The following is a 25,786-nucleotide window of genomic DNA, read 5'->3' on the forward strand; positions in this document are numbered from 1 at the left end:
TGGTGGGGTGTGATTTTTTTATTGTTGCTTTATGCACCGTCAATGAAGTGATCCAGATAGACACCTTTGGCCTAATATTGACTAAATGGTAGAGACACCTACATGAGCTACTGTGTTTTCAACTATGCATTTTGCAAGTGCTTAGTGCCAGTTTGAGCTACACAGGAGCAAAATATTTGACTGCTTATGTTACACCTTAGGGCACGCTTCAGTTTTTAGAATGCCTTGTGGTCTGGCAAGTGCCTCATCAATATTCCAGTGCCTTAAGAAGGACATATTTTAGGGGAACTACTGAGATAGTGGTTTTCCAAGATGATGTATTGGTATCTGGGAAGAATTATGATAAACGTGTTGTTTTGAGTGAGTTTGTTCTGATGAACAAGGATGCGATGTGAAAGAAGCCGAAAGAACTAGTGTTCAACTGGGTGTTCATGCATCAGAATACTCCTTTTTAAAGAGTTTTGCTCCTGAAGTATATTTTGCCAGAAGAAGTAAGTGTGTCCAGCATGAACCTTCCAAATTTGCGGATTATGTGAAGTATTAATGTTTGTGGTTTTGTTTTTTGGGAGGTGGGCTTACAGTGAAATATAGTATGTCTTCATGGGAACATTTTGTATGATGCTCCGATGGGAACATGTATTATATTTTAAATTATTTTTTAGTGCATTGTTTTCATGAGAAATGTTTTATATTGCATTTCCTTTGTTTATTTGTTTTAACGTGAGAGATGTGTTATATAATGCAGCATTGGGTGTTTTTTTTAACATACCATCAGAAAATCCACCATCGGGAGCCCTCTAATGTTGGAGGGGTTTAGGAGACAATGGTAGTGGATCTGTGCAGCTGCTCCTATTTTTGGGAATCCAGGGTTAGATTTACTAACGTTTCACACAACACAGCAAGGCAACTTGAAAGGGAGAGAGCAGACACGTACGCATATCTAAGATATGCGTACTTCTGCTCTCTCCTAGCGCTGGCACGGTGTGTACTGCCTAGGGTCAATGCAGGCATCCTTGCGCAATGCTGCTGCGTGGGTGCCTGTGTTAGAGGATTGTTTTTGTGTAGGAAGGGATTCTATCCTACACACAAAAACAAACCTCAGAGGCATATTCCTCCTCCTTTGTGAGCTGCAGAATTCAAGGCAGCGCTGCGGTCTGCATTGCTTTATATTTACTAATCCACGCAAAGCCACACAAATCAACTTTGCATGTCTTAGTAAATGGCAATTAGATTTTGCATCGAGGTAGCGCCATAAAAGTGATGCAACCTCGAAGCAAAATCTTAGTTAATCTGGGATGGGCCAAAGACTTGTTCTACTTACCTGCTGGCAGTGGGGCTTCTCTATTCAATACTATACCTCCTAGTTAAGGGTTCTGGATGAGAGAGCTGATCCACAACTACTTTTAAAGAAAAATACACAGTCAAATTTGGTTTACCCGCTCAGAGATATTCCGGAAGTGAGATAGGGAAGTGGGATTGGTTGAGGTGAAGTAAATCTAGATTATGTCCCTCATGAAAGGGCCCGTTTTCTTGTTATTCAGATGGTTTATGTTCCTTTGAGGAAGAGGGGCCATGCCTTCGAAAACGGACCCTTCTGTTTTATGTGGATCTGTTCTTGTACTTGTAAAAAGCCCACCACATTTTTTCATCAGCCTCATAACCTTATCAGATACATGTGTGCCCACCTTTTATCTGGTTTGTCTTTTTTATTTACCTGCACATAACAGTTAAGAACAGCAGTTTATTTTCAGACATCAAAGGTCCACATTACAAAACGTTTTTAACTGGTGCTATTTTTTGCATTTTGCGGTAATCTAAGGCTGTGCTTAGGGCAGCCACCTTTTATCATTGTACTAGGAAAGGAGGTTTATGGAGGGGGTAATGTGTGACACAAAGGTATGTGCATATTTGTTGTGTGCCATTTTGTTGTGGTGATGTTTTTTGTTCTTTTGTTGTATCATATCAATTTGATGTTGTGTTGTAGTGTGGCGCTCTGTTTTAATTGTTTTGTTATGCCCCGTTATGTTTTAAGTACATTATGTAAATTTGTGTGTGGTGTTGGCATGTTTTGTTGTTTGTCTATTAGATATGGCAACACATGCTTCTACATTTCTAGCTAAATGCAGCACATTCTTACAAAGTTCCTGTGACAAGCAACCTTTTACTGCTGTCCAAGATGGTAAAATAGCACTGCTCCAGGTCTTCAACTATTTAAGACAACACTCAGTCCAAAATTGTGGTAAGGATCAGTCTTAAATTAGTATTTCTTCAAGTTGCAAGCAGCAGATTCTTCAAGTTGGCACCTCTTCTGTCCTGTACATAGTAGGCAATGAGTAAAGCAAACTCTTCTTGGCAGTGGAGACAATGGAGACCTTAGAGGAGACAGCGAAAAGGTCAGTGGCCTCCTTGGTTTCCAAATTTCTTTTCAATGGCTTCGTTGAACGGATTCTCTTTCCCAAATACCTCAGGCCAATTCTGCAAGACTTCGTGCCAGACAATCTGTGCTTGAAGGGCCAAGGCAATCTGTGAAGGGGAGAGCAGAACGAGCAAGTTAGACACGTATCACATTTGTATAGGCATTCATATAAGTGGTTATTTAACACACTATAAAGCCTCTTCAGTTTGCTTTCCCTGTGTGTATTGCTGACACCTCTAATTTCTATCCGTGCAAGTGCCTTCAAATGGTTGTACAACATTACAATGCATGCTTTTACCTCGCATGCCTTTACCACACATTTTACAATGCATACTTTTACTATGCAGGTAAGTACAAATAAGGTAAGTGAAATATATACGAGTGTGTATGTATATATGTGTGTGTATATATATATATATATATATATATATATATATATCTCATTTAAAAATGTGTTTATGCCCTACCCATCCCTAATCCCTAAAATACTCTTACAACCCAATACTCCTACCCACACCTAACCCTCCTAAATATATATGCACATATCTTCATACATATATTCGTTTTAACAATACTTTCCATGCATGGTAAAGATATGTGGCCTCGGATTTTGAAAAGCATTTCCCTGGTCAACTATATTAAATTTAAGGCCTTCGCTCCGCATCCTGCGTTCCTACTCGATCTCAGTGTTTTACCTGATTTGGGTGAAATCCGTCCACAGGTTCTATCAGCTGCCAGCCATCTCCCATCTGTTTTTTCCACAACTCTGCAACTACAAAACGAGCGATTACTGGGGGCTATTGAAAGTAAAGAAGAAAAAAAACATACAGGCAAAAAAAAAACACAAAGAGCTTTTCTCTTAATCTCTCAAATATAAAATATGGCATACTTCAAATTTCAACACAGCCAACATTTTTAGTTCAGATTGTCCGGAGGTGGCTTTGATCAATCTGGTATTTTGGTATAGGGGATGCTGAGAACCGTTCTCAGTAACTTCAAGCCATACAAGGAAGTGTCATATTAGTTGCGACAGCAACCTTGTTCTAAAACTCTGTTGAGGTACCTACCTGCCTGGCCTGGATCTCAGAGGTACCTACCTGCCAGGTCATTATCTCTAAGGTACCTACCTGCCTGGCCAGGATCTCTGAGGCACCCACCGGCCTTGACAGGATCTTTGAGGTAACCTACCTGCCTGGACATGATCTCTGAAGTACTTACCTGTCTGGCCATGATCTCTGAGGCACCTACCGGCCTGGCCAGAATCTCTGAGGTACCTGCCTGCCTGGCCAGAATCTTTGTGCAGTGAAGGAAGCTGCCACTGCGACAGCTTCCTTCAGTGCACCGAAGGCTTGGCAAGGGTGCCCCATATTTAAAGTGCCTATTCAGGAAACATCTTGTACTGAAAAAATAAACTCCCAAACCAGGAGATCTGTCTCAGTACAATAAACAGGCCCTAGCACAGACAATCAGTCTGGTGTTGGCTGCCACCATTTTGGCTTTGTCAATGCTTCTATTATTTTAACATGGTTTTTATGAAGCATTGTTGTGGAATCTGCACGGCCCGCAACAATATTAAAGACTCAAATACTTTTGGTCTCAAAAATCACACCTTGCCATAGTAGTCCACAGCACTGAAGGGAACTATTTCGCATGTGCTCATAGTGAAGCTAGCCAATAACTAACCTGTTGTCTCACAGTGTATGCTGTAGAGGGCGGAAGAAAAATGTGAATGACACAACAACTGATCAATGGGTGAAGAGGATTACAAAAATGACACAACAACTGATTAATGGGTGAAGAGGACTACAAGTATATTATATCAATAATTTTACTAAAATGGAAAGACTTTTGCCAGGACTAGTTTTACGCATCAGCTGGACCCGGGTCCAGGCCATCTTGATTTATATGGACGCACGAGGAGCTTATCTAGCCAGCTGCTTTTAATAATGTCTTCATTCCAGCTTTCTTGTGCCGTTCAATGTCGTTGGGCTTTCTATAGATTCTTTTTGTTCCCTTCTATTTTTTTGTCTCTTCCATTTTCCCTTCTCCTCCTCTCTCCTATTTGGCAAATCATCTGCCGTTTAGCATTTGAATAGGGGATTCAGGTGAGGAGGAAAATTGGAAATATGTGTTCAAAAGCAGGTCAGTGCTTTGAGTCAACCAGTCAGGATCTGATTTGTGAGCACAAAGCAGCCTCCACAAGGATCACCAATGAGGAAGGCAGGCGAAGAAGATAAGGTCTTAGCAGTGGCGAAGCAAGGTTAGGCGGTACCCGGTGCGGAAAACTTCTTGTCACCCCCGGCATGACAAAATGGCAAAAATATGTGTCTAAAACATATTTTTTGCCCTTTTGTCAACCCCTCAGTGCTGACACCCGCACCCCCGCTGGGTCATGGCAGTGAAGGTCTCATGTAGCGAACTTTGCTGAGCTCCATGCATTCAGTCAGCAGCAGTGCCCACCCTCCCCCTCCCAGATCACTCCACAAACATCCACTACTAGGCAGCCTCTGAGGCACAAATAAAGGTCACATCACATTCCTGATTGAAGCAAGCGCTGACGCTTTTTCAAATTAAAACATGTTTAATCTGACTTTATCCTGCTTACAAATGCTTCCATCGCAAATGAATGGAATTAAAGTTCATCAGTTTTTCCACTAAAATTCCTTTTTGTCTGTTCCTCATTTTGCATGTATGAGAGACGGGCACTGGTGAAAGAAGAGTACAACTGTGTGAGGCAGCAGGCCAAGCGTTTCTCACTCCCACGGAAAACGCCTAGCACAGCAACCATGCTATTAAGTGGTGCAACAGGAATGCCTTTCAAATTCAAATTTCAAAGCTTTATTCGACATTTGTCATAAAAGCATCCTTCCTAACCCTATTACAATAAATACTACAGCTAAAAATACTTTCTAAAACACATATTAAACATTGACAGTCGAATGCTATACATGTTAAAAATACAAAAAAAGTTTTTCCAATATTCATAAAAGTTATTTTCCTTTTAAAAAGACAATTCATACAACGGAATGATTAAATTATAGCAGCCAAATTTCATGTTGTGATTATATTTGACATTAAAGTGCAAGTGCGGATTGCCCAAGCAAGAAATTTAGCTACAGCAACTACAAATGGTGTGGAACAATCGGATTCTAGTATTCTGAGGGCTGTCGATTGACTACGGGTACCAATATTTGAGCACACTGGCTTTAGCCATTTGCGCCTAGGGCTGGCATACAATGGGCAACAGAACAACAAATGGGAAATGTGCTCTATTTGATCCTTACAATAGTAGCAATGTTCATCCCACATTGGAGACCAGTGTTTTTTAAAAGCATTCACTGGTAATGTTCCTATACGAAATTGGAAGTATAGTTTCCTGTCATGTGGTCGTTCAATTATATCCCAATATGTTTCGCATGACGGGTACATTTTTATATCACAAAAGCGAGTTGTCAATTTTGATTGGGATCCTTTACAGAACATTGTTACATACACCATCTCCAAATATAGTTCTTTCAATTTTGCTTTCGAAGGAAAACTAGCCACATCATTAGTGCCCCATAGGTGTTCCAGCTTTAACTTTACAAGAAGTCCCCGTAGTTCTTTTAGCCAGTCAATACAGTGAAAACGATCAAACTTGACAACATCTGCCAGAGCTGCAGCATAATGGCTTAGCTCTGGAGTCACCATCAGGCGTCTCCAATACAAAAGTGGCCGTAATCTAGCTATGTCCTCAATGTTTTTTCTGCCAAGGTCCAGTTTCAGAGGAGTTATGGGTGTGCTTTGGGGGACCATTACAAGCCCTCGTAAAAATCTGTTTTCTGCACGTCCCAACTCTCCCAAGTTTTAAAACCCCCATAATTCGGATCCATATAAGCAGGCGCCCAGTACTTTCATATTATAGATTTCAAGTGCACAGTTTACCGGCTTTGTTAGCGAGGCTCGATGTTTTAAAGCAACTGCGCCTGCGAGCTGGCTAAACTTCAATACTGTCGTGTTAATGTGCGATTTCCACTTCATGTTTCCTTGTAAAATGATGCCTAGGTAAGAAAAAGCATCCACTTTCTCTAGAGGGGTGCCTTTGTATTTTATTACACCTTTGAAAGTGGACTGATAATTTAGGCACATGAATTTAGTTTTGGTGGTATTCAGTTCAAGGCCCCTACTATCACAAAATTCACCAAAGGCATCAACCGCTTTTTGGAGACCGCTCGGCGTGCGTGAAAGTAAAAGCGTATCGTCCGCAAACATTAGGACGGGGACGTGGGAGCCTGCTATAATTGGAGCGTCACTTGGGGATTTCTTTAGATGGTCAACAATACCATTTATATAGATTGAAAATAGTGTTGGCGCTAGGACGCACCCTTGCCGTACTCCTCGTTCTACTGGGAAGGGGTCTGTTACTTCTCCCTGCTTGCCCCACCTGATTTTAGCAAAATTGTTTTCGTGGAGGCGGACTAGGAGAGTGAGGAGTTCCTGGCTTAATCCTACATCAGCCAAGGTCTGCCACAATTTTTCTCTAGGGACTAGGTCGAAAGCTGCTTTTAAGTCCACAAAAACGGCATACAATGAACCCTTTTTTAGTGTGACATTTCTCCAATAGATAGTTATGAAGTAAAGGACTTGGTCAACACTACTAGTTAGGGGGCGAAACCCTGCCTGGTAGGGTGACAGTATGTTCTTTTCGTCAATCCATTGTTGCAACTTGTTCTGGACTAGGCGCCCCATCAGTTTTTGTGCTGTGTCAATGAGACTGATGGGTCTGTAGTTTTGAGCTAGAGTTTTATCGCCTTTTTTAAATATAGGGATGATTTCTGCTCCCTTCCATGAAGCGGGCACTTCCCCTCCCATCGCCACTGCATTAGCCAACATTTTAAAGTAAGTACACCAGGAATTCCGGTCCGATAAAAATACGTCAGCCGGGATTCCATCCATGCCCGGAGCTTTTCCACCCTCTATGCAATCCAATGCTTTGCTAACATCCTTTTCATTAAATATTTGGTGTTTGAAGAAGATGGATGGGGGGGTTGATCAGAAATATAGGCTGGATTTCGGGCATACTGTGGTTTGAAAAACTCAGTCCATTTATTTATAGCAACATCATTTTGTGGTTGGGCAGCTATCCCTCCCCTCTCCCATTTTACTGTGGCCCAAAATCGCTTGGAATCCTTGGCAGCACAGGCCTCCTTCAATTCATACCAGCATTCCTCATCCCAGCGTTTCCTGGCCTGTTTTTGGGTCTGTCTATAGTTGTCTCTCGCCCTCCTAATTGCTATGGCATTGCCTGTTCTCAGTTCCGTACTCAGGTTGAGTCGTGCCAACCTACAGCTCTTGTCATACCAACCTTGTCTTGGTTGTTCTTTTTTTGCTTTGTAGGGATCTACTGTTTTAATGAAGAAGCTTTATATTTTGCAAAATAGGTTTTCATGGGCCTCCATCATGTAATCTTGGAAGTTAAGCTTCCCATGATGGGACTTGATGTTGTTTACTTCATCGACTATTATTTTTTTGAGGGCCTCTAATTTTGCTACATCTTCTATTAGCATTCTCCATTTCAAGTGGCGTTGGTTATTCGAGCATGCAACATCTTGCGTCACCATTCCATTTTTATTGGTGTACACTGTAGACTCATGATGGGAATAAAGGGTCAATCGTAAGGGGTTGTGATCACTTTCTAGTCTTTCTTCCACAACCATGTCTAGCATTTTATTCCAGACCCTTACATCCAATAATAAATAGTCAATTCTACTAGCTGATCGGCCATTATCAAACGTGTTATTCCCTTTTAAATCAGAGGGCGAGCGCCCATTTACCGCTCTCAATCCTCTTGCTAAGCAGAGACTCTTTAGCTGGATTGCCACTGTACTCCATTTTTTAATGGCCGACAACTCCAACTGGGGTATTCCCCACTTGGCATCCTCCTCCTCAGACAAGATCATATCCTCAACACCCAAGGGTTCAAGGTGGCATCAAAATCCCCGCCCACTATTATGTGAGTTTTTGGTGTTAACATTTCGATATTCTGCTCTAAAATTGCTACAACCTCTGAGGATTTGCCACTACCCACTCCCCTGGCATAAACATTAAACAGGACAAGTTCTTGGCCATTTTCCCATCTAATATTAAGTGCCATGATGTCATTAGATGGTACAGATCGTTGTTTTATTGTGCAATTCAGGGACTGGCGTATCCAGATTAACAAGCCTCCAGAGGGACGTCCCAAACGATTTCTAGTTGCTGGCATGTAAAAATTTAGATACCCCTGCCGAAAGGTTGGAGTCAATGACCAAGTTTCTTGCAACATAATAATGTCATGTTGATCAATGAAATCAACCCATTCCGGTGAAGTTGCCTTATTTACTATGCCTGCTATGTTCCAAGATACAAGGGACAGTAATGGAGTTTCTTGTTGTTGCAGTGGCTGGCCCTTTTCAACATTATTTACAGATACTTCACTTTCTGCTGTTATTATTTCTCCATCCGCCAATGTAATCTTACTCCCTTTCGCCTCTCTAATTCTGATTGAGCCCTCTATATCTATCTTTGGCTCTCCGGATACAAAGGTTTGGGATTCCCTGGGACCTGTTATCTGTTTGCCTATTATCTGCTTGCTCAAATGTGTACATGTCATGTTTTCTACCCTTCCATTCTTTTGTATCATCTGCCTTTTGGGAGAGACTGGTTCACAGCTTGCGAGTCAATCGCATTCGTTTAAATCGGATAACGCCGAAAAACGATTTTCCAGATTTAGCCCCCAGTCACAGATGGGGCCACCCCTAGCCCTTCTATTTCCCACTACTGACCACTTAGTCCTTAGTATGCTTGGCTTTGCCACAAGTCCTCTTCTGCTATAAAAGAAGTCCAACGTAAGTGGAATTATTTCTGCCGTTCTGCGTTGTGGAGGGAAAATATTAAGCAGAATGTCTGGTAATACATCAGGGCCCTTAAAATTTAGTACCACACAATCTCCTGCGAATTTCTTGGCTTTAATCTCTATCCACTTTACTCTTCTTGCTGTTAGCAAGTCTTCTGTCAGCTTTTCTTTGCCCCAGGGAGACATGTGCATATTATTACTTAACCACGGCAATGCTTTATTTAATAGGGAATCTGGAGTCTCGATCTGGCCTATTTTCAGTGGTGGCACGTTGGCAAGTACTAGAATCAGGGGTGAGGCTTCCACTATTAACTCCACAGGGCTTGTTTCTGTATTAAGATCAGGAATTATAGCATTCCCTTGGATTGTCGGAGGGTCTACAGCTATAGGGTTGTTGAGATCATTACTAGATCTAGTTGTAGCTGACTGAATAGGGACTGGTATATCTTCTACTCTCCCAGAAATATTCCCCCCTGATGTGTTTCCCGTCGCTTGTTTTTCATCAAGTTTACCTATGATCAAATTCGGTATTTCCCCCACACTATCATTTGTTATTTTTAAAAGAGTCTCCAGTTTGTGAACTTTATCAGAAAGATGGTCTATTTTGGATAGGAGAGGTTTAATTAACCGAGATATCTTAGATTCTAACATGCCCATAAACTTATTCGATATCATATCATCCCATCCTGTACTGCCATTCCCTTCCTCCCTTATTTCTTCAGTGACACTTTTATTTTTAATTTTAATTTTAGGGGGGGTTGCTGGTCTTTTCCTACTAGACCGCAGTCCTGGTCTTTTAGGGGGAACCTTGGTGGACCCTTTTGCTGCACTTGGTGCGGGGACTGGCGTTGGTGGAGTGATGCTCTCTTCACCTATCTCTAAATCATTGCAGAACGTATTTATCTCATCCCCCATTAATAGGTCGGCATTTGTATCTAGTTGTGGGGCGATAGATGCTGTAGAAACATTTAGCACTGAGCAATCATTATTTTCTTCAGTATGTAAATCTATTACATTCATTGCATCAGAGTCCGATTGAGTCAAGCCTAACGTTTCTCTTTGTGCACATGGTGGAGAGTCGCTGAGCCCCAGGGAAGACCTCCGTTCTCTATTTATTTTTGCCACCACATGGACTAAATAATTGTCCATGGTGTTGGCAGGGGTGATGGGAGTTTTCTGTCTCGACATATGGGAGCCAGACAATCCTAATACAATAAGGCTAGATTGTGAGATATTACCAATAACAAGATATTAGGCCTTCGAGTCTTTGGGCAGACAATAACAGCGGGGCGAAAATGCGAGTAACTCACAGTACTGATGTTATTAGAGTCCTAGTCCAGTCGTGGCCAGTCTTGGACTGTCTTAGACTGTCCGCCTTTTGTCCGGGCTTCGTCCGGGCGTCCCGCTCGCGTCCCGCGACGCGGAGAGTGCAGGCAATTTGTAGCGCCTCCGGGCGCGGTAACCCCTGTGATGACTTCCGGGTTTGGTCGCAGGGCAGGCTGGGAGGTGTAGTCTCCCTCCGCGCTGCGGCCGCGAGATGTACTACAGCGGCGGCGGGAGGGAGACCGTAGTGCAACCAAAGGTCAGGATTAGCAGGTGAGCAAGATTTCGCCAGGTAAGCTTCCCCTCAGTCAATTCGGCAGAGCACCCGCTCCACCGAGAGTGCAGGCAATTTGTAGCGCCTCCGGGCGCGGTAACCCCTGTGATGACTTCCGGGTTTGGTCGCAGGGCAGGCTGGGAGGTGTAGTCTCCCTCCGCTCTGCGGCCGCAAGATGTACTACAGCGGCGGCGGGAGGGAGACCGTAGTGCAGCCAAAGGTCAGGATTAGCAGGTGAGCAAGATTTCGCCAGGTAAGCTTCCCCTCAGTCAATTCGGCAGAGCACCCGCTCCACCGAGAGTGCAGGCAATTTGTAGCGCCTCCGGGCGCGGTAACCCCTGTGATGACTTCCGGGTTTGGTCGCAGGGCAGGCTGGGAGGTGTAGTCTCCCTCCGCTCTGCGGCCGCGAGATGTACTACAGCGGCGGCGGGAGGGAGACTGTAGTGCAGCCAAAGGTCAGGATTAGCAGGTGAGCAAGATTTCGCCAGGTAAGCTTCCCCTCAGTCAATTGTGCCTTTCATATATACAGTGCTAGAAAAGACAGCAGTGTACATCCCGGTGACGCAGGGGAGGATTATCAGGATGAGTGGTGATTAGGTTTCACCTGGGGTGCCATCTGAACAAACGTCAGCCCTTGTCTTGGCGAACCCTAAGCATTGGCAATAGGGCTGGCTTTAATTGGAATGTTGTATGTTATTTTGCATGGCAATATGAAGCATTACAAGTAGATAGCATGGTAATGAATATGTATTTGCCTATAAGCAAATAACTGTAGAATAATATTGATGCGGGTTAAAAGCACAGTGGAGAGGTGCACTGTCGCGCCAAACCTAAAAATCCATGTAGGTTAAAGACTGCCCTCATTACATCTGTGCTGCTACCAGAGAATAACACCATCATATCGAAGACACTTCAGTAGCATTCCAATGCCATGTGTGTGCCCCTGAAAGCTCAAGCTTAAGAAGCTAGATAAACAAAATGATTACATCTGTGTGGACTGCAAGCACTTTTTCCTGGAAGCACGCAACGTCTTCCCAATCAAAATATGTGCTCCTGGTCCCCAATATGTGGGCGAAGCCACACCCCCTTTCCACCCCCAGCCAGGGGTTGTCCTTCGTGTTCGTGTCGGGCTTGTGCTGTTGGGGGCGCGTGGCATTGCGACGGGGCGGTGCTGTGAGGTTAAGTGCCCGAGACTACCGAGAAGTGCCTGTCGGCCGTGGGGGTGTTGTGACGTTGAAAGGTGCTTGCGGCGATGTCTTGGGGAGAGGACCCGCGTGTAGCCGAGGCAATAAGGCTGTTGGGGGAAGCGGGCCGCTTGGATGTCCTGCGACCCGGCGTTAAGGTAAGGCCGCAGCGGCGCGCTGCTGATGGCGCCGCTGCGGCTGTGGCTGCGTGCGATCCGCCGCGGTCGCGGCCCAAGACGGCTCAGCGGGGCGAGCGGGGCGGAGGAGCAGGGGACGGTGGGCGAGGCGCTGAGGTAGCTCCGCGGGGTAAGGCGAGAAAGAGCGCCAGGGGCGGGGGGCGGAAGGGGAAGAAACGGCCCCTGCAGTTCGTCGAGGAGGTGGTGGGAGGAGGGGGGGGAGGGGCGAGGGGGGTCGGGGGGGAGGGGTGCGTGAGACGTCAGAGGAGCGAGGGTGGCGGGGGGAGGGGGGTGAAGGTGGCCTGGGAGCGGTGGGGCCACGAGGGGAGGGGGGGACGGTGCAGGGGGAGGCCGGGGGGGTGGGGAGCCTGAAGTGGTGGTGGGGCGGGGAAAGGGGGGAGGTGGGGTCAGACCAAGGGGTAAAGGTGGGGCCCGAGGATGGGGGCAGGGGGAAGGGGGGACGGTTTCCCCGTTACTGATTGAAGACACGGATTTGGAGGGGGAGGGGGAAGGGGGTGGAGGGGGGGCGGACACGGAATTGGACTGGAGTTCATCGTCGGTGGAGGAAGGGGGGGGCGTGGGGGGCCGGGGTGGTGTGGCCCGGCCTGGGCGAGGAGATAGGGGTGGGGGGAGGGGTCAGGCGGAGGGCCGGGGCGGGGTGTGCGGAGGTGGCGGGGCGTCGGGCGAGAAGGGTGGGTCGGTGATGGCAGGGTGGGCCGGGGGGGACAGGGGGGGAGTGGGGAGGGAGAGTGAGTGGGTGGGGGGAAGGGGCGACCACTGGGGGAGGTTCGGGAGGGGAGCATGGGGGCGCCCTGGGGGAGTGATGGGGGGGCGGGCGCGGGGGAGGGGCAGGGCCGAGTTGGGGTTTTGGGGGGTGGGGGGGGTGGAGCGGGGATGGGGGCTGGGACCTGGGGGGCGGGGGGATCCCGTCGTGGCGCGGAGGGCACTCGGCCGGATGGGGGAGGGGAGCGGCGATGGGGTGGGGGGGTGGGGCAGGGGGCAGCGCGTGGGGGGGGACGGGAGCGGCTGTTACCCTGGCATGCTGGACTCCACCTTTTTTTCCTTGGCAGGAGCTGTTTGCGAGGCGCTCGGGGGAGCAGCATGCGGCTCCCACCCACCGAGTGGATGGGCCGGCTCTGTTTGGTGCGGACGGCCGAGCTCCAGCGAGGGACCTACTTCGTGAGCATGGCGAATGGAGGTGGGATGCGTCTCCGCTGGCCCCTCCCCGAAGGGTCACTACGGCCGCCGGGGGTAGGGGAGCGAGGAAGGATATGAATGACACTGATTTGCCTGCGGGGGAGGATGGAAGAGTGAGTGCGGATTGGATGGAGCTGATGCGAGTGTGTCGGGAGAAAGCGGGTTTGAGCAGGCTGGAACCCCAGGTGGGTGGCCGGAGTGGTGTGGAACCGGGTGATGAGGAGTCGGAAGAAGAGGGGGAGCTTAGGGAGGAAGGGGGGGCTGGTAACGTTGTTGACAGTGTGTTGCAGGTGCCAGCAAGGCGAGAAGTGCCAGCAAGGCAAGAAGCGCCAAGGGTGACGGCACCCTCAGCTCCACTGGTTAGGCGGCGGGATCCAGCAAGGACGCCGACCTTGACGCCAGGTAAGACAGGTGATGGCGCGGGGGGTGGCAAGCGGCGGTGTGTGGAGGTGTCAGTGGGGACGGGGGGCGACAGGGAGGATGGGTGGCGGCTGGTGCGGGGACGATATGTGCAAGATGCGGGCGTGGGCACGGACGGGGCGGCGCAGGGCGGCGGGCTGAGCGCGGGCAGCGTTTCGCCGGCGGCGGGGGAGAAGGAGACGGCGGGGGTGGGGGTGGGAAAGAGTGTTGCGTGGTGCCGGTGCGAAAGCTACCGTACATGGGACTTACCAAGCCGTTGGGAGCCCACCTGTCGGCGGCGACGAAGGAGAAGATCTGGAAGGGAGAATACGTAGACATTCTGAAACTATTGCACAGGGAATTGACGTCCAAAGAGGGGTCTAAGGAGGAGGAGCAGGAGTTAGCTAGGCGCCCGAAGGTTCCCCTGACATTAGACAACTGGTCGGCGGCTTTCCTCATTTATGCGAGCGTGTACTGCGAGGAGTTCCCGGACCGGTGCGTCGCGTTGTTCAAGTACATGGATGTCGTGCGGAGGGCTCAGGTGACTTATGGCGGGTATGCATGGTCACATTACGACGAGGAGTTTCGGGCGCGCATGGCGGCGGACCCGGAAGCTCAATGGGGGGAGCTGGATTCGGATTTGTACCAGCAGACGATGGGAGGGGCGAAGTTCGACCGCACCATCTATACAGCGAGCGGCCTTCCACTGGCGTCGCCCCCCTTTGGGGCCCGCCCCACCCGTGGGGGGGGTGGGTCAGGGAGACTCGGGAAGTCAGGCGGCAGTGGGAGCCTGCTGGGACTTCAACAGGGGAGCCTGCGGGAGGGCCGCGTGCAAATTCCGGCACGAGTGCTCGTCCTGCGGCCGGAAACACCCAGCTTTGCGTTGCTGGGGGCCCGCCGGGGCAACAGCCCGCCCAAGGGGGGGACCCCAGCCAGAGGAGGAACGTGGGGAGGACGGGGTGGGGGCAGAGGGGAGCAGCGGGGGCCTTGGGAAAAGGCTCGTACGCCGGTTAGGATCGAGCGGATGGAGCCCTGGTTGGCGGCATATTCGCGGGCGGAGGATGCAGCCGTGCTACGTCGGGGTTTCCGGGAAGGCTTCAGGCTGGGGTACGAGGGACCACGGATTGCTCGCTGGGCGGATAATCTGAAGTCGGTGAATGCACACAAGGGAATTGTACGCGAGAAGCTTTTCCAAGATGTCAAGGAAGGGAGGATGGCGGGCCCCTTTACGGCGCCGCCGTTGCCCGGCCTGATCATATCCCCCATCGGGTTGGTGCCCAAGAAGGAGGAGGGGCTGTTCCGATTGATACAGCACTTGTCGTGGCCGGAGGGGGAATCAGTCAACGCATACATTGTGGCGGATTTGGCGACGGTGACATACTCGTCGGTGGGCGGGGCGCGGCGGCTGGTCGCGGCGGAGGGCAGGGGCGCGTTGATGGCGAAGTGTGATATCAAGTCGGCGTTCCGGCTTCTTCCAGTGCACCCGGCAGATCACCAGTTGCTGGGGATCCAGTTCCAAGGTCTCATCTTTGTGGATAAGGCGCTGCCAATGGGGTGTTCCATTTCATGCGCGCTGTTTGAGCGTTTCAGCTCATTCCTGCAGTGGGTTTTTTCCGGGCGCACAGGCTCGGAGTCAGTGACGCACTATCTGGATGACTTTTTCCTGGTGGGGCGGCCCGGTGAGGCGGACTGTCAGCGGCTGATGGATGGTTTGGCCGGGTTGCTGGGGGAGTTTGGGGTTCCCCTGGCGCCAGTGAAGACGTGCGGTCCCAGTACAGTGTTGTCCTTTCTCGGTATCGAGCTCGACTCGGTCGCCATGGAAGCACGCCTACCGGAAGACAAGAGGTCTGCCATGCGAGGTTTAGTGGATGGAATGTTGTCAAGGAAGAAGGTGACGGTGCGGGAAGTGCAGGTGTTGCTCGGTCATTTGAACTTTGCATGCCGCGTGGTGCGGGCGGGCCGAACTTTCTGTCGGCGGTTGGGTTTGGCGTTGTCCGGTTTGCCGTTGCCTCATCATCATGTGCGCCTTTCCGCGGGAATGAAGGAGGACCTGCGCATGTGGCGGGCGTTCCTGGAGCGGTTCAACGGGGTTCCGATGGCGCCGGCGGAGGACTGGGAGTGGGACGTCACCATGTTCTCAGATGCGGCGGGCGTCGGCGGCTTCGGGCTGTACTGGGACGGAAAGTGGTGCGCGGAGCAATGGCCGGAGCAGTGGCAGGCGGGAGGGAGGAGCATCGCGTTCCTGGAGTGGTTCCCGTTGGTGGTGGCAGTCACGGTTTGGGCGGGGGCATTGGCCCACAAAAGGGTGTTGTTCCGGGTGGACAACATGGCTGTTGTGCAGGTGGTGAATAGACAGTCGGCCAGGGACCTACAAGTGCTGAAACTGATGAGGGTGTTTGTGCTGCGCTGTTTGGAGAATGACATTCTGTTTCAGGCGCGCCACGACCCGGGTGTGGACAATGACATCGCTGATGCTTTGTCTCGTTCACAGTGGGAGAGGTTCCATGGGCTAGCCACGACAGCGGAGGAGGTCAGGACGCCGGTGCCGGAGGAACTGTGGTCGGTCGGTGAGGCCGGGTCTTTCAATTGGTGAAGGCGTCGGCGGCAGTGTCTACGTGGAAGACGTACGAGCTAGCTTGGGAGGAATTCCTGCAGTCAGGTGCGGTGCGCAGCGGGGTCCGGTGGAGGCGCGAAGAGCAAGTGGTAAGGTTCATGCTGGCGCTCATGGAAAAAGGTTTGTCGAGGTTCTCGATTGCGGGCAAGTTGTCGGCGGTGGCATTCATGGGCAAGTTGTGGTGGGGGTACCCCCCGTCGGCGGGTGAGCTGGGGACCAGGTTGTTGGAAGGGTGGGCGAGAGAGAGGGGGTCTACGGCGCGGCTGCGCCATCCCATCACGGTGGACCTGCTGGAAAGAGTGGTCGGGGCGCTCCCGACGGTGTGCCGGGATGACGGCGAGGTGGTGCGGTTTTCTACATTGATGTCCTGGCTTTTCTTCGGGCGTTCCGGGTGTCGGAGCTGCTGGGAGGAAGGGGGAGGGGGGGTTGTTGTGGGGGGATGTGGAGCTGCGGGAGCGGGAGGTGGCTGTGCGCTTGCGACGGTCGAAGACGGACCAGCGGGGGGTTGGAACCTGGGTGGTACTGGGTCCGGGCGGCCGGGAGGGGGTGTGCCCGGCGGCGTGGGGTAGGCGGTTGAGGGTGAACGGGGGCAAGAAGCAGGGGGAGGTTTTTGGTCGAGGTGGGGGGATGGGAGTCCGCGTCACAGGCGTTGTGGGTCCTGCGGAGCGCCCTGCGGTACGTGGGAGAGGATCCCCTGGCGTTCGGGGTGCATTCCTTTCGAATCGGGGCGGCGACGGAGGCGGCTCGGAGGGGTTGGGGGAAGGAAGAGATACAGAGGCTGGGGCGGTGGAAGTCTGATTGTTACAGGACGTATGTGCGGTTGAGGGAGGTAGAAGGGTTGATGCTGCAGTGATTCCCGATTCTGACATGTGTGTCTTTACAGGTGCTGTGGCGGGGCCGGAGGTGGCTGTGCTGAATGTATATATTGTGGGCCATTCTTTCGTCAAAAGGGCGGAGCAAGCGGAGTGGGACAGGCATCGGACACTCAATTTGGGATTGGATACGGGGTTGTACAGGTGCCATTGGAGGGGAAAAGGGGGTAGGCGGTGGCATGAGTTATTTCCATTGTTGAATTCGATAGTGAGAGGGGGTTGTGCCCGGATGTGGTAGTGATTCACCTGGGGGAGAATGACCTGGTACAGTGCAAGGGGTTAGCGCTACTCAAACAAATGAAGAGGGACCTGAAGGAAATCAAGGAGCAGTGGGCGGGCTGCCATGTTATATGGTCAGAGTTCATTCCTAGGCGGGTGTGGAGGGGGGCTGAGCGCCCGGCGGCCATTGACAGAGCCCGGAGGAAGATCAATCGGGAAATGCGGGACTTCTGTGACAAGGAAGGGGTTGGGAGAATGGAGCACCCGGAGTTGCGCTATGGCGCAATATATTTTTCCCGGGAGGATGGGGTTCACCTGTCCAGGTATGGAATGGAGCTTTATATAGTCCAGCTGAAGGAGGCGTTGGATGGGGCTTTGGGCGTGATCAGGTATCCCAGGAGACAGGAGTCCTAGTGGGGGGGTCGAAAGGCGTAATCGGCTTTCGAGTGGCGCTGTCCTAAGGAGATAGGGGGGTTTTTCTGCAGGCCTGGGGACTCGGGGTAGCGGGGGTGAGGTCATGGAGGTCATTGGGGCATGCTGTAGGAGGGTAGGTTGCGGAGCGGATGTGTTGTTTACAATTGCAATGTTTGGGGGTAACATGTTAGGGGTGGGGGTGGGGGGGGTCAGGCAGTTCTTATTTAGTGAGCAGTAGTTTTGTTCGGCACAGGCCAGGTGGGATGTTTTGTGATAGGTGCACCTGATTCCAATAAAGCGGCCTTTGTCACACATTTCAGTTGTCTGTGTCAGTGCTTCCCCCCCCTCACCTACTGGTGTGCCCCAATGGGGTTTTGGGGGGGCGGCCGACTGGAGGGAGGCTCGCCCCCCCGGGGAATTTTGGGGCACAGTAGAGGGGGGGGAGGAAGTTTGACACCCAGGGCGCGCCGTAGCCGGCGCGTTTTGGGCTGGTTGGGTGGGTCGGTAGGTTTGGGCTGGTTAGGTTATACACCGGCCATTTTGTGTCACCGCACACTGTTTCGTGGTGCGGTGACACAGCAGCCAGGGGTTGTCCTTCGTGTCCCGCCCTGTGGTATAGCCGTGGGAATGTGGGGTTTCGGTCCCGGGGCCTTGGGGGGGTGGTCATGGTATCCATTGGAAGGGTTTTGTTGGATGATGGTGCACTGGTTAGGGCTTCGTTGTGTTGTCGCTGGAACAGGTGCTGTTTTGGGGGCACTGTCCTAAGGAGATAGGGGGGTTTTTCTGCAGGCCTGGGGACTCGGGGTAGCGGGGGTGAGGTCATGGAGGTCATTGGGGCATGCTGTAGGAGGGTAGGTTGCGGAGCGGATGTGTTGTTTACAATTGCAATGTTTGGGGGTAACATGTTAGGGGTGGGGGGGTCAGGCAGTTCTTATTTAGTGAGCAGTAGTTTTGTTCGGCACAGGCCAGGTGGGATGTTTTGTGATAGGTGCACCTGATTCCAATAAAGCGGCCTTTGTCACACATTTCAGTTGTCTGTGTCAGTGCTTCCCCCCCCTCACCTACTGGTGTGCGCCAAACTCTACCGATGCCTTGCTCTAGGGGTGCTGGCTTTGCCTCTTTTTCTTAGGTTTCTACTCAGAAAAACCTTGGACACATTTAACGTATCAAATCATGCTGACTAGACGATTTCTGTCCGACATTGCTCCCTAAGTCAATTGCATCTCCTAAACATAGGAAGGGTGCTGAATTAAAACTTGTTAAATGTACTCCTAGGTTAAAGCAGGTGTTACAAAAAGATCTGAAAATCTATTGCACTAATAAACAACCAACCCTTTTGATTCTGGCTTGAAGGGAATTACATTTCAGCACCATTTGCAGTATGGACTTCAGGTCCTTGAAATCTGTGCTATTGTTACACAAATTCCAAATTCAGGTGTCAGTTATTTCCATTTAGCCAATGGATCAACAATAGTGGTTGGACTGTTTCCTACAATATGAACTTTTAAAACGAACCTAAAAGGAGTTTAATGTAGCGTTGCAAAAAAGTGCCTGTTCTGATTACGTAACAAACAAGAGCGCCATCTCCTTTTTGGCTGGAGTGCAACATTGAGCAGCTTTTTAGTCTCCTGTACCAATAACCAAGGAACCATAAAGATGGTGTATTAATGTGAGATAGCAAAAAGAGAGACGTGTTTCTTTCTACCAGTCCCATGGAATATCAAGCAAAAATAGACTTGTATCTATAAAACATTAATGTCAACAGTCAAACACGTCAGTTGCACAGATGTTCTGAGGTTGAGCACAAAACAAGACCACTCAATGATATACCAAACAAATATCAGTGGTCACCTCTAACCTAAATATTGGAAAACGTGGGTAAAAACAAAAATGTTTTTTTTGCCTCAAAAAGCACAGATTGCTCTCACTCACAGAGAAGCTAGCCAATATCTGAACCAGCTGACTCATGCTGTATGCTGCAGTGAAGTGTGTCTCAACCTGTGGGCTAGGGACCCCTGGCGGTCTGCAAAACACACTAGGGGTGTCGCGACTGCTTTTCAAATGAACTAATATTAGCAGATTAATTAAATGTATATAAATAAAGAAGAAACATGTCAAATTGTAATTTTTAAAACATTCTGTAAATGGAAAGGAATTTTAAATTGGAGGCTAAAATTAAAGTAGTATCTTCAGATTCATTTGTGGGAGCAGTGTAAGTGCATCAAACAGAATACAGTAATAATGATGAGCGATGTCAATTGAATTTTAATAAGTTCCGACCTTCCCATTGAAATTCAAATTTTTGATTTTTTTTCAATTTGATTGTGAATTAAATAAAATACTTCATCATTTGTGTATTTGTTTGAGGAATGCTTCTTCCTGTAGTTTTGTGCATCCTATGGCAATTCATATCTTCGAAAATGCTTAAGGCGGTGTTAGACCTGTCAGCCTTAGGGTGGTCTCCCCTACATCTTTACCCTTTTTGCCTCACATTTTTACCTTACATTTTGTTGGACTTAGGACTCTGGGCGCCTCACCACTGCTAAACAGTGCTGAGGTGCAGGTGCTCTCCCCTAAAAACCTTGTGAGGCTGGCATATCTGCCACAAGCCACTGCTACCGCAGTAAGGCTAATCCTCCATAGGCTAAGATTGGGAACCTCCCCTTATAGGATAACTTCTGACAGGGACCTAATAAGTCTGTCATGTTTGGTTTTGTTGGACTCGGGGCGGGGAACCCTTTCCAATGATATATAGGGGTTGGGCATTACTACGCTAGGGATCCCACTTTTATAAAGTGGACCTTTTCCTGCCTACACTTAGATTAGGCTCTGCAGACTCCCCCCTCCCCTCTGCATACTGATAGCCTGCCTGGGTTGGGAGGTGGAGTGGTGATTCACACCTTCTTCCCTGGGATGAGCTGTGATGGGCTGCCCACTGTAGCCTTAACGGCCTGTCGCTCGTCACTGACAGCTAGGTCATGGAAAACAAGGAACATACCAGCACTCCCTGGACTCTTCCTGAAGCCCCTGCCCCCAGACCCTTCCAGAGACTTCCACCACTTTCTAGCCCCTGGACTGTAGAATATATAAGGGAGGGTCCTGGCCTCACATTTTTGTTACACTGCTGGACCTGGAAGAATCCCTGCTGGAGTGAGGACTGCTGCGCAAGAGGATTGCCACTGGGAAGGAGGCTGACTGATCCAAGGAACTGCTGCCCCACAACCTGCTGAGCTGCCCTACTGTCTGCTGATCCTGCCCTGCATGGGAGACTGCAACATCACCACCAGAGTGTCTCCACAACATCCCAAAAGAACTACTTTTCTTTGAACCACATTTTAAAGAGTCTTCAACCTTTTAAAGATTGCCTTTTTGGGACTGCACCCTTTTTAAGCTAAAGGAAACTACCTGTCCTTGGACCACAGCGTTTTAAAGACTGCCCTTTGGAACAGCAACAACACTCTCAAGATTTGCCCTGCAACGCTTTGCCTGCCCTCAGCACTGCTTGCCCCGTGATCCTCTTGAGGGCTCAGTGATTTCCTCTGCTTCTGGCGCAAGCTGACTGAAACTGGCCCTGAGGTCACCGCCACTGGGACCGGGGCGCGCTGAGAAGCGAAGCGCTGCGTGGCAGGAGGCTCCGTCGTTGCCCCGGACTTGGAGGCACTGTAAAGCGCTGTGTTAAAGGAGCGCTGTGTGGCCGTGACCCCCACCCGTGCAGCGCCTGCTGAGCCCGAGGCCCCAGGGGGAGAGGAGCCTCGCAACCGCAACCACCACCCCAGGTAACGCCTCAGTGCAACCAGGCTGCTGCGAGGGGGCGGGGTGCGGGTTGGCCGGGTACCTGGATTGTGAGCTTTGTGCTTGGCTGGGAACCGTCCTTCACTGACCGGCCTACAGGGGCATAATTACTTGGTAATTGACACTGGGGCATTTTTTAGCATTACCAGCAGCGCCTAGGCAGCTGCACTTTCTACGCTGGGAGCATCATTTCTACGAGAGGCACACTTATTACGCTACAAGGGAACTTTGGCCTAAGAACCTTCCCCCAATTAATTTTGACCATAAGAACCTACCTCAAGTGAACTTTTGCCATCCAAGGACACTGTGAGAAAGACATTACCAGCAGGAGCCCTTGGCACACCTGAGCTTTCGGTGATTTGATCAGGCCTGGGAACTGGATTTATTCTTATTGGTTATTGATCTTGCTTGGAAACTGGGATCCTTTTTATTATTGATCAGGCCTGGGAACTGGATTCATTCTTATTGATTATTGATCTTGCTTGGGAACTGGAATCCTTTTTATTATTAATCTTGCCTGGAGCTGGATTTACCGGCTTTTCGTTCTCGCATATCTTTTAGATAAAGAAATTCTTATTCTTATACAAAACTGGTGTGGTGTTCCTTTTGTGAGTGCTTTTACTGTGTCATCGCCGTTGTGTGTTGCACAAATACTTTACACATTGCCTCTGGAGTTACGCCTTTGCTGCTCTGCGCCAAACTACCAGGTCGGAAGCGGTGGTCCCTACTTGGACTGGGGCGCATACCCCTGCCAACTAGAGACCCCGGTTCTAACATTGGTGATCGAGCGGTGGGATAGGACTTGTGCTTGTGTAATACCACGCAGCGACGCAGTGTACACCACAACCCTACACCTGACTCCACTGAATTTTTGTCTACCCTCTCCAATTGGCATTTTTATTTTTTGTTTAAATTCTCCCTGACTGGCTTCTCTTTTTAAAAGTCCTTTGGCCTTAGTCCCATTTGATTTTCTCTACGAACGTCTGAGGTCCTACCTGGCAAGATGGAATTTGAGCTGGCCAACCTCGAAACTTACACGGTGGCGCAGCTCAAGGAATTCTGCGAGGAGAAAAGCGAGGCGCTAAAAAGACAGAGCTTCAGAAAGCCATGAGGGCATGGGTAACGGCCCACCCAGAAGGAGAAGGAGAAGGAGAAGGGGACGGGCAGGGAGCGGAGCACGGCGCCACAGGACAGGAGAACTTGACCTACTGCCCTTGGTGGAAAATGGAAACTTGTTACCAGGTACAAGGGTACCATCCAGGGCAGGCAGTAGTGTGTCAGTAAGGACCCTGTCCTCAGAGGAATTGGAGGACAGGAGAGAGGAGAGACAGTTTAAATTGGAGCTCGCCAAATTGGAAAGGGAGCGTGAGAAAGAAAGGTGGGCCATGGAGGAGAAGAAACTTACCCATCAGCTCAACTTGAATGAACTGGAAATCCGAGCCCTACAAGCAGGGACGAACAGCATCAAGAGTGGTGGCAGCATACCTACGGAAGCTTCACGTGAGTCCAGGGTCTTTATGCCTAAAGATGTGATGGCCAGTTTTAAGGTGGGGGATAATATTGATAAGTAGTTAGCTGCCTATGAGGTGTCACTAAAAGCCCATGGGGTCCCAGAGAGTCACTGGGGGGGGGGGGGTGGTCTGTACAAGTACATACCTCCGGAAGTTAGGGACACACTCCTCAGCCTAGAAAAGGAAGACCAGACCAACTATTCTGTCAAGAGAGAAGCATTGCTTAAGAGGTTCGGTCTTACCCCTGAGAGGTATAGGCAGAGGTTTAAGAATAGCCACAAACTTCCCACACAGAACTGGGTAGATTTCCTGGACTACGCTAGTAAAGCTTTAGAATGCTGGGTGCGGGGCAGCAATGTGCATGACTATGAAGGATTGTATAACTTGTTTTTAAGAGAGCCCCTTCTAGAGAAATGTTTTCCAGAGCTGCGCCAACACCTGGTTGACCGCAAGTTGACCAATCCTAGGAAGCTTGCGGAGGAGGTGGACACCTTGGTCAGTACCAGGGTGTCCAACAAGGGTTCTGGGGAGGACTCCCAAAGGGGTGGTCAGGGTTCCCACCAGAGGAAAGAGGGGGAGATAAAAAGAAAGATTTCTCTAAAGGCCCCAAAAATAATTCACACGGGAAAGGGTCTGGGTCCCAGCCCCAATCTGGCCACCAGAAGCCCACTTATCCTGACAAAGGTCAGCAGCCCAGAATTGTCCGGTGCTATGAGTGTGGTGAACTTGGACACTACAAAGGGGATCCCAAGTGTCGCAAGAGAGCACCACAGGCCACTGGAGGTAAAAACCCCGGGGTGGCTAGTGTAGCGCTTGGGGAGGAGCTGTCCCTAGATGATGGGAGTGAGGGGGCAGGGCTTGTCCTAGTGTCTCTGGGAGACAGTGAGATGGTCCCTAAGGTCCATGTGCCCTCAAATACTACCAAGTATAGGCAGTGGGTCACTTAGGGGTCTCTGGGACCCCTGAGGGACACAGGTGCCAGCATGACTATGGTAAGGAGTCAGCTGGTGTCCCCTGAGCAAATAATTCCTGATACGTTCCTCCCAGTTGTGATGGCTGACAACAGGGGGGTCGCTATCCCATAGCACAGGTTCCATTTGAGTGGGGAGGGGTTTCAGGCCTTTTAAGAGTTGCTGTGAGCCCTGCCATGCCAGTGGACTGTCTGTTAGGGAATGACCTAGAGCATACTGCCTGGAAGGAGGTAGAGCTCAAAGCGCATGTGGAGATGCTGGGGTTACCGGAGTGGATTTGTGCTACCACACGGTCTATGGCTGCCCGGAAAGGGAGTCAGCCAGGGCTGGAGCCTGGAAAAATGGCCCAGCCAGCTGCTAAGAAGGGAGGAGCCCGAGGGCGTGAAAAGCCCGCCCTGGGGCAGTCACCCCGTGAGATGTATGGGGCACCCGAGGAGGTTGCACCGTAGTCCACGGAGGGGGGCGTTGCTCCCTTGGGGGGACCTACCTACCCCTGCAGAGTGGCAGGTGGAAGGAGGGTCCACCAGGGAGGAGTTTTGCCAGGCACAGAAGGAGTGTCCTACCCTTGAGGGCATGAGGCGACAGGCTGATGCCCAAGCAGCAGGCAATGCCTCCGCGAAGTATCATATTTACTGGGAGGATGGGCTCCTTTACAGTGAGCCCAAGGCTCCTGTGCATGGGTCATCAAGGGCCTTAGTGGTCCCCCAGTGCTACAGGGCCTTTCCTTTGGAATTGGCTCATGAGATCACATTGGCAGGACACTTGGGCCAAGCCAAGACCTTTGCTAGGCTTGTCCCACATTTTTATTTGTCACAGATGAGGATCTCCTCAGATACATTCTGCAGGACCTGTTTGACCTGCCAAGCTAGTGGGAAAACAGGGGCTAAGCTGAAGGCTCCCCTGGAACCACTACCTGTCGTTAGCACCCCCTTTGAGAGGGTGGGCATCAACATTGTTGGGCCTATGGATCCACCGACTTCTTCTGGCCACAGGTTTATCCTGGTTCTGGTGGACCACGCCACCAGGTACCCAGAGGCTATTCCTCTGAGAACCATCACTGCACCTGCAGTGGCCCGGGCCCTGATGGGGATTTTCACCAGAGTGGGTTTCCCCAAAGAGGTGGTGTCCGACAGGGGTACCAATTTTATGTCTGCCTACATGCAAGCCATGTGGAAGGAGTGTGTGGTTACTTATAAGTTCTCCACCCCTTACCACCCACAGCCCAATGGTCTCGTGGAGAGATTTAACAAGACCCTAAAGGGCATGATCAGGAGTCTGCCTGAGGAAAAAGTGGGACATCCTCTTGCCCTGTTTGTTGTTTTCCTACAGGGAGGTATAGCAGAAGGGAGAGGGCTTCAGCCCCTTTGAGCTTTTGTTCGGTCACCCTGTTAGGGGACCTCTCAGTTTAGTGAAGGATGGGTGGGAGAAGACTCCAAGGAGGCTTCCCCAAGATGTAGTGAGCTACATGCTGGCCTTCCGCAGCCAAATGGCTAAGTTGTGGAAGCAAGCTTTTGACAACTTAGAGGCCAGCCAGGCGGTGATGAAGGAAT

At 50.3% G+C, this 25,786-nt stretch overlaps 1 protein-coding gene across 2 annotated transcripts in view; it reads right to left on the reverse strand.

Annotated features, from left to right (window-relative positions):
• Positions 1-1,712: 1,712 nt before the first annotated feature.
• AOAH (acyloxyacyl hydrolase) overlaps positions 1,713-25,786 on the reverse strand; it is a 973,359-nt gene continuing 949,285 nt past the window's right edge. For both annotated transcript variants that reach the window (XM_086964832.1, XM_086964831.1), the window contains exons 20-21: positions 3,112-3,188; positions 1,713-2,523 (exon numbers count right to left, since the gene is read on the reverse strand). In XM_086964832.1, coding sequence (XP_086820958.1) covers positions 2,395-2,523; positions 3,112-3,188 — 206 coding nt within the window. In that variant the 3' untranslated portion in view covers positions 1,713-2,394. The remainder of the gene's footprint in view (positions 2,524-3,111; positions 3,189-25,786) is intronic.

Source organism: Lissotriton vulgaris, chromosome 4_1, assembly GCF_964263255.1.
Source record: "Lissotriton vulgaris chromosome 4_1, aLisVul1.2, whole genome shotgun sequence".
Lineage (NCBI taxonomy): Eukaryota > Metazoa > Chordata > Amphibia > Caudata > Salamandridae > Lissotriton > Lissotriton vulgaris.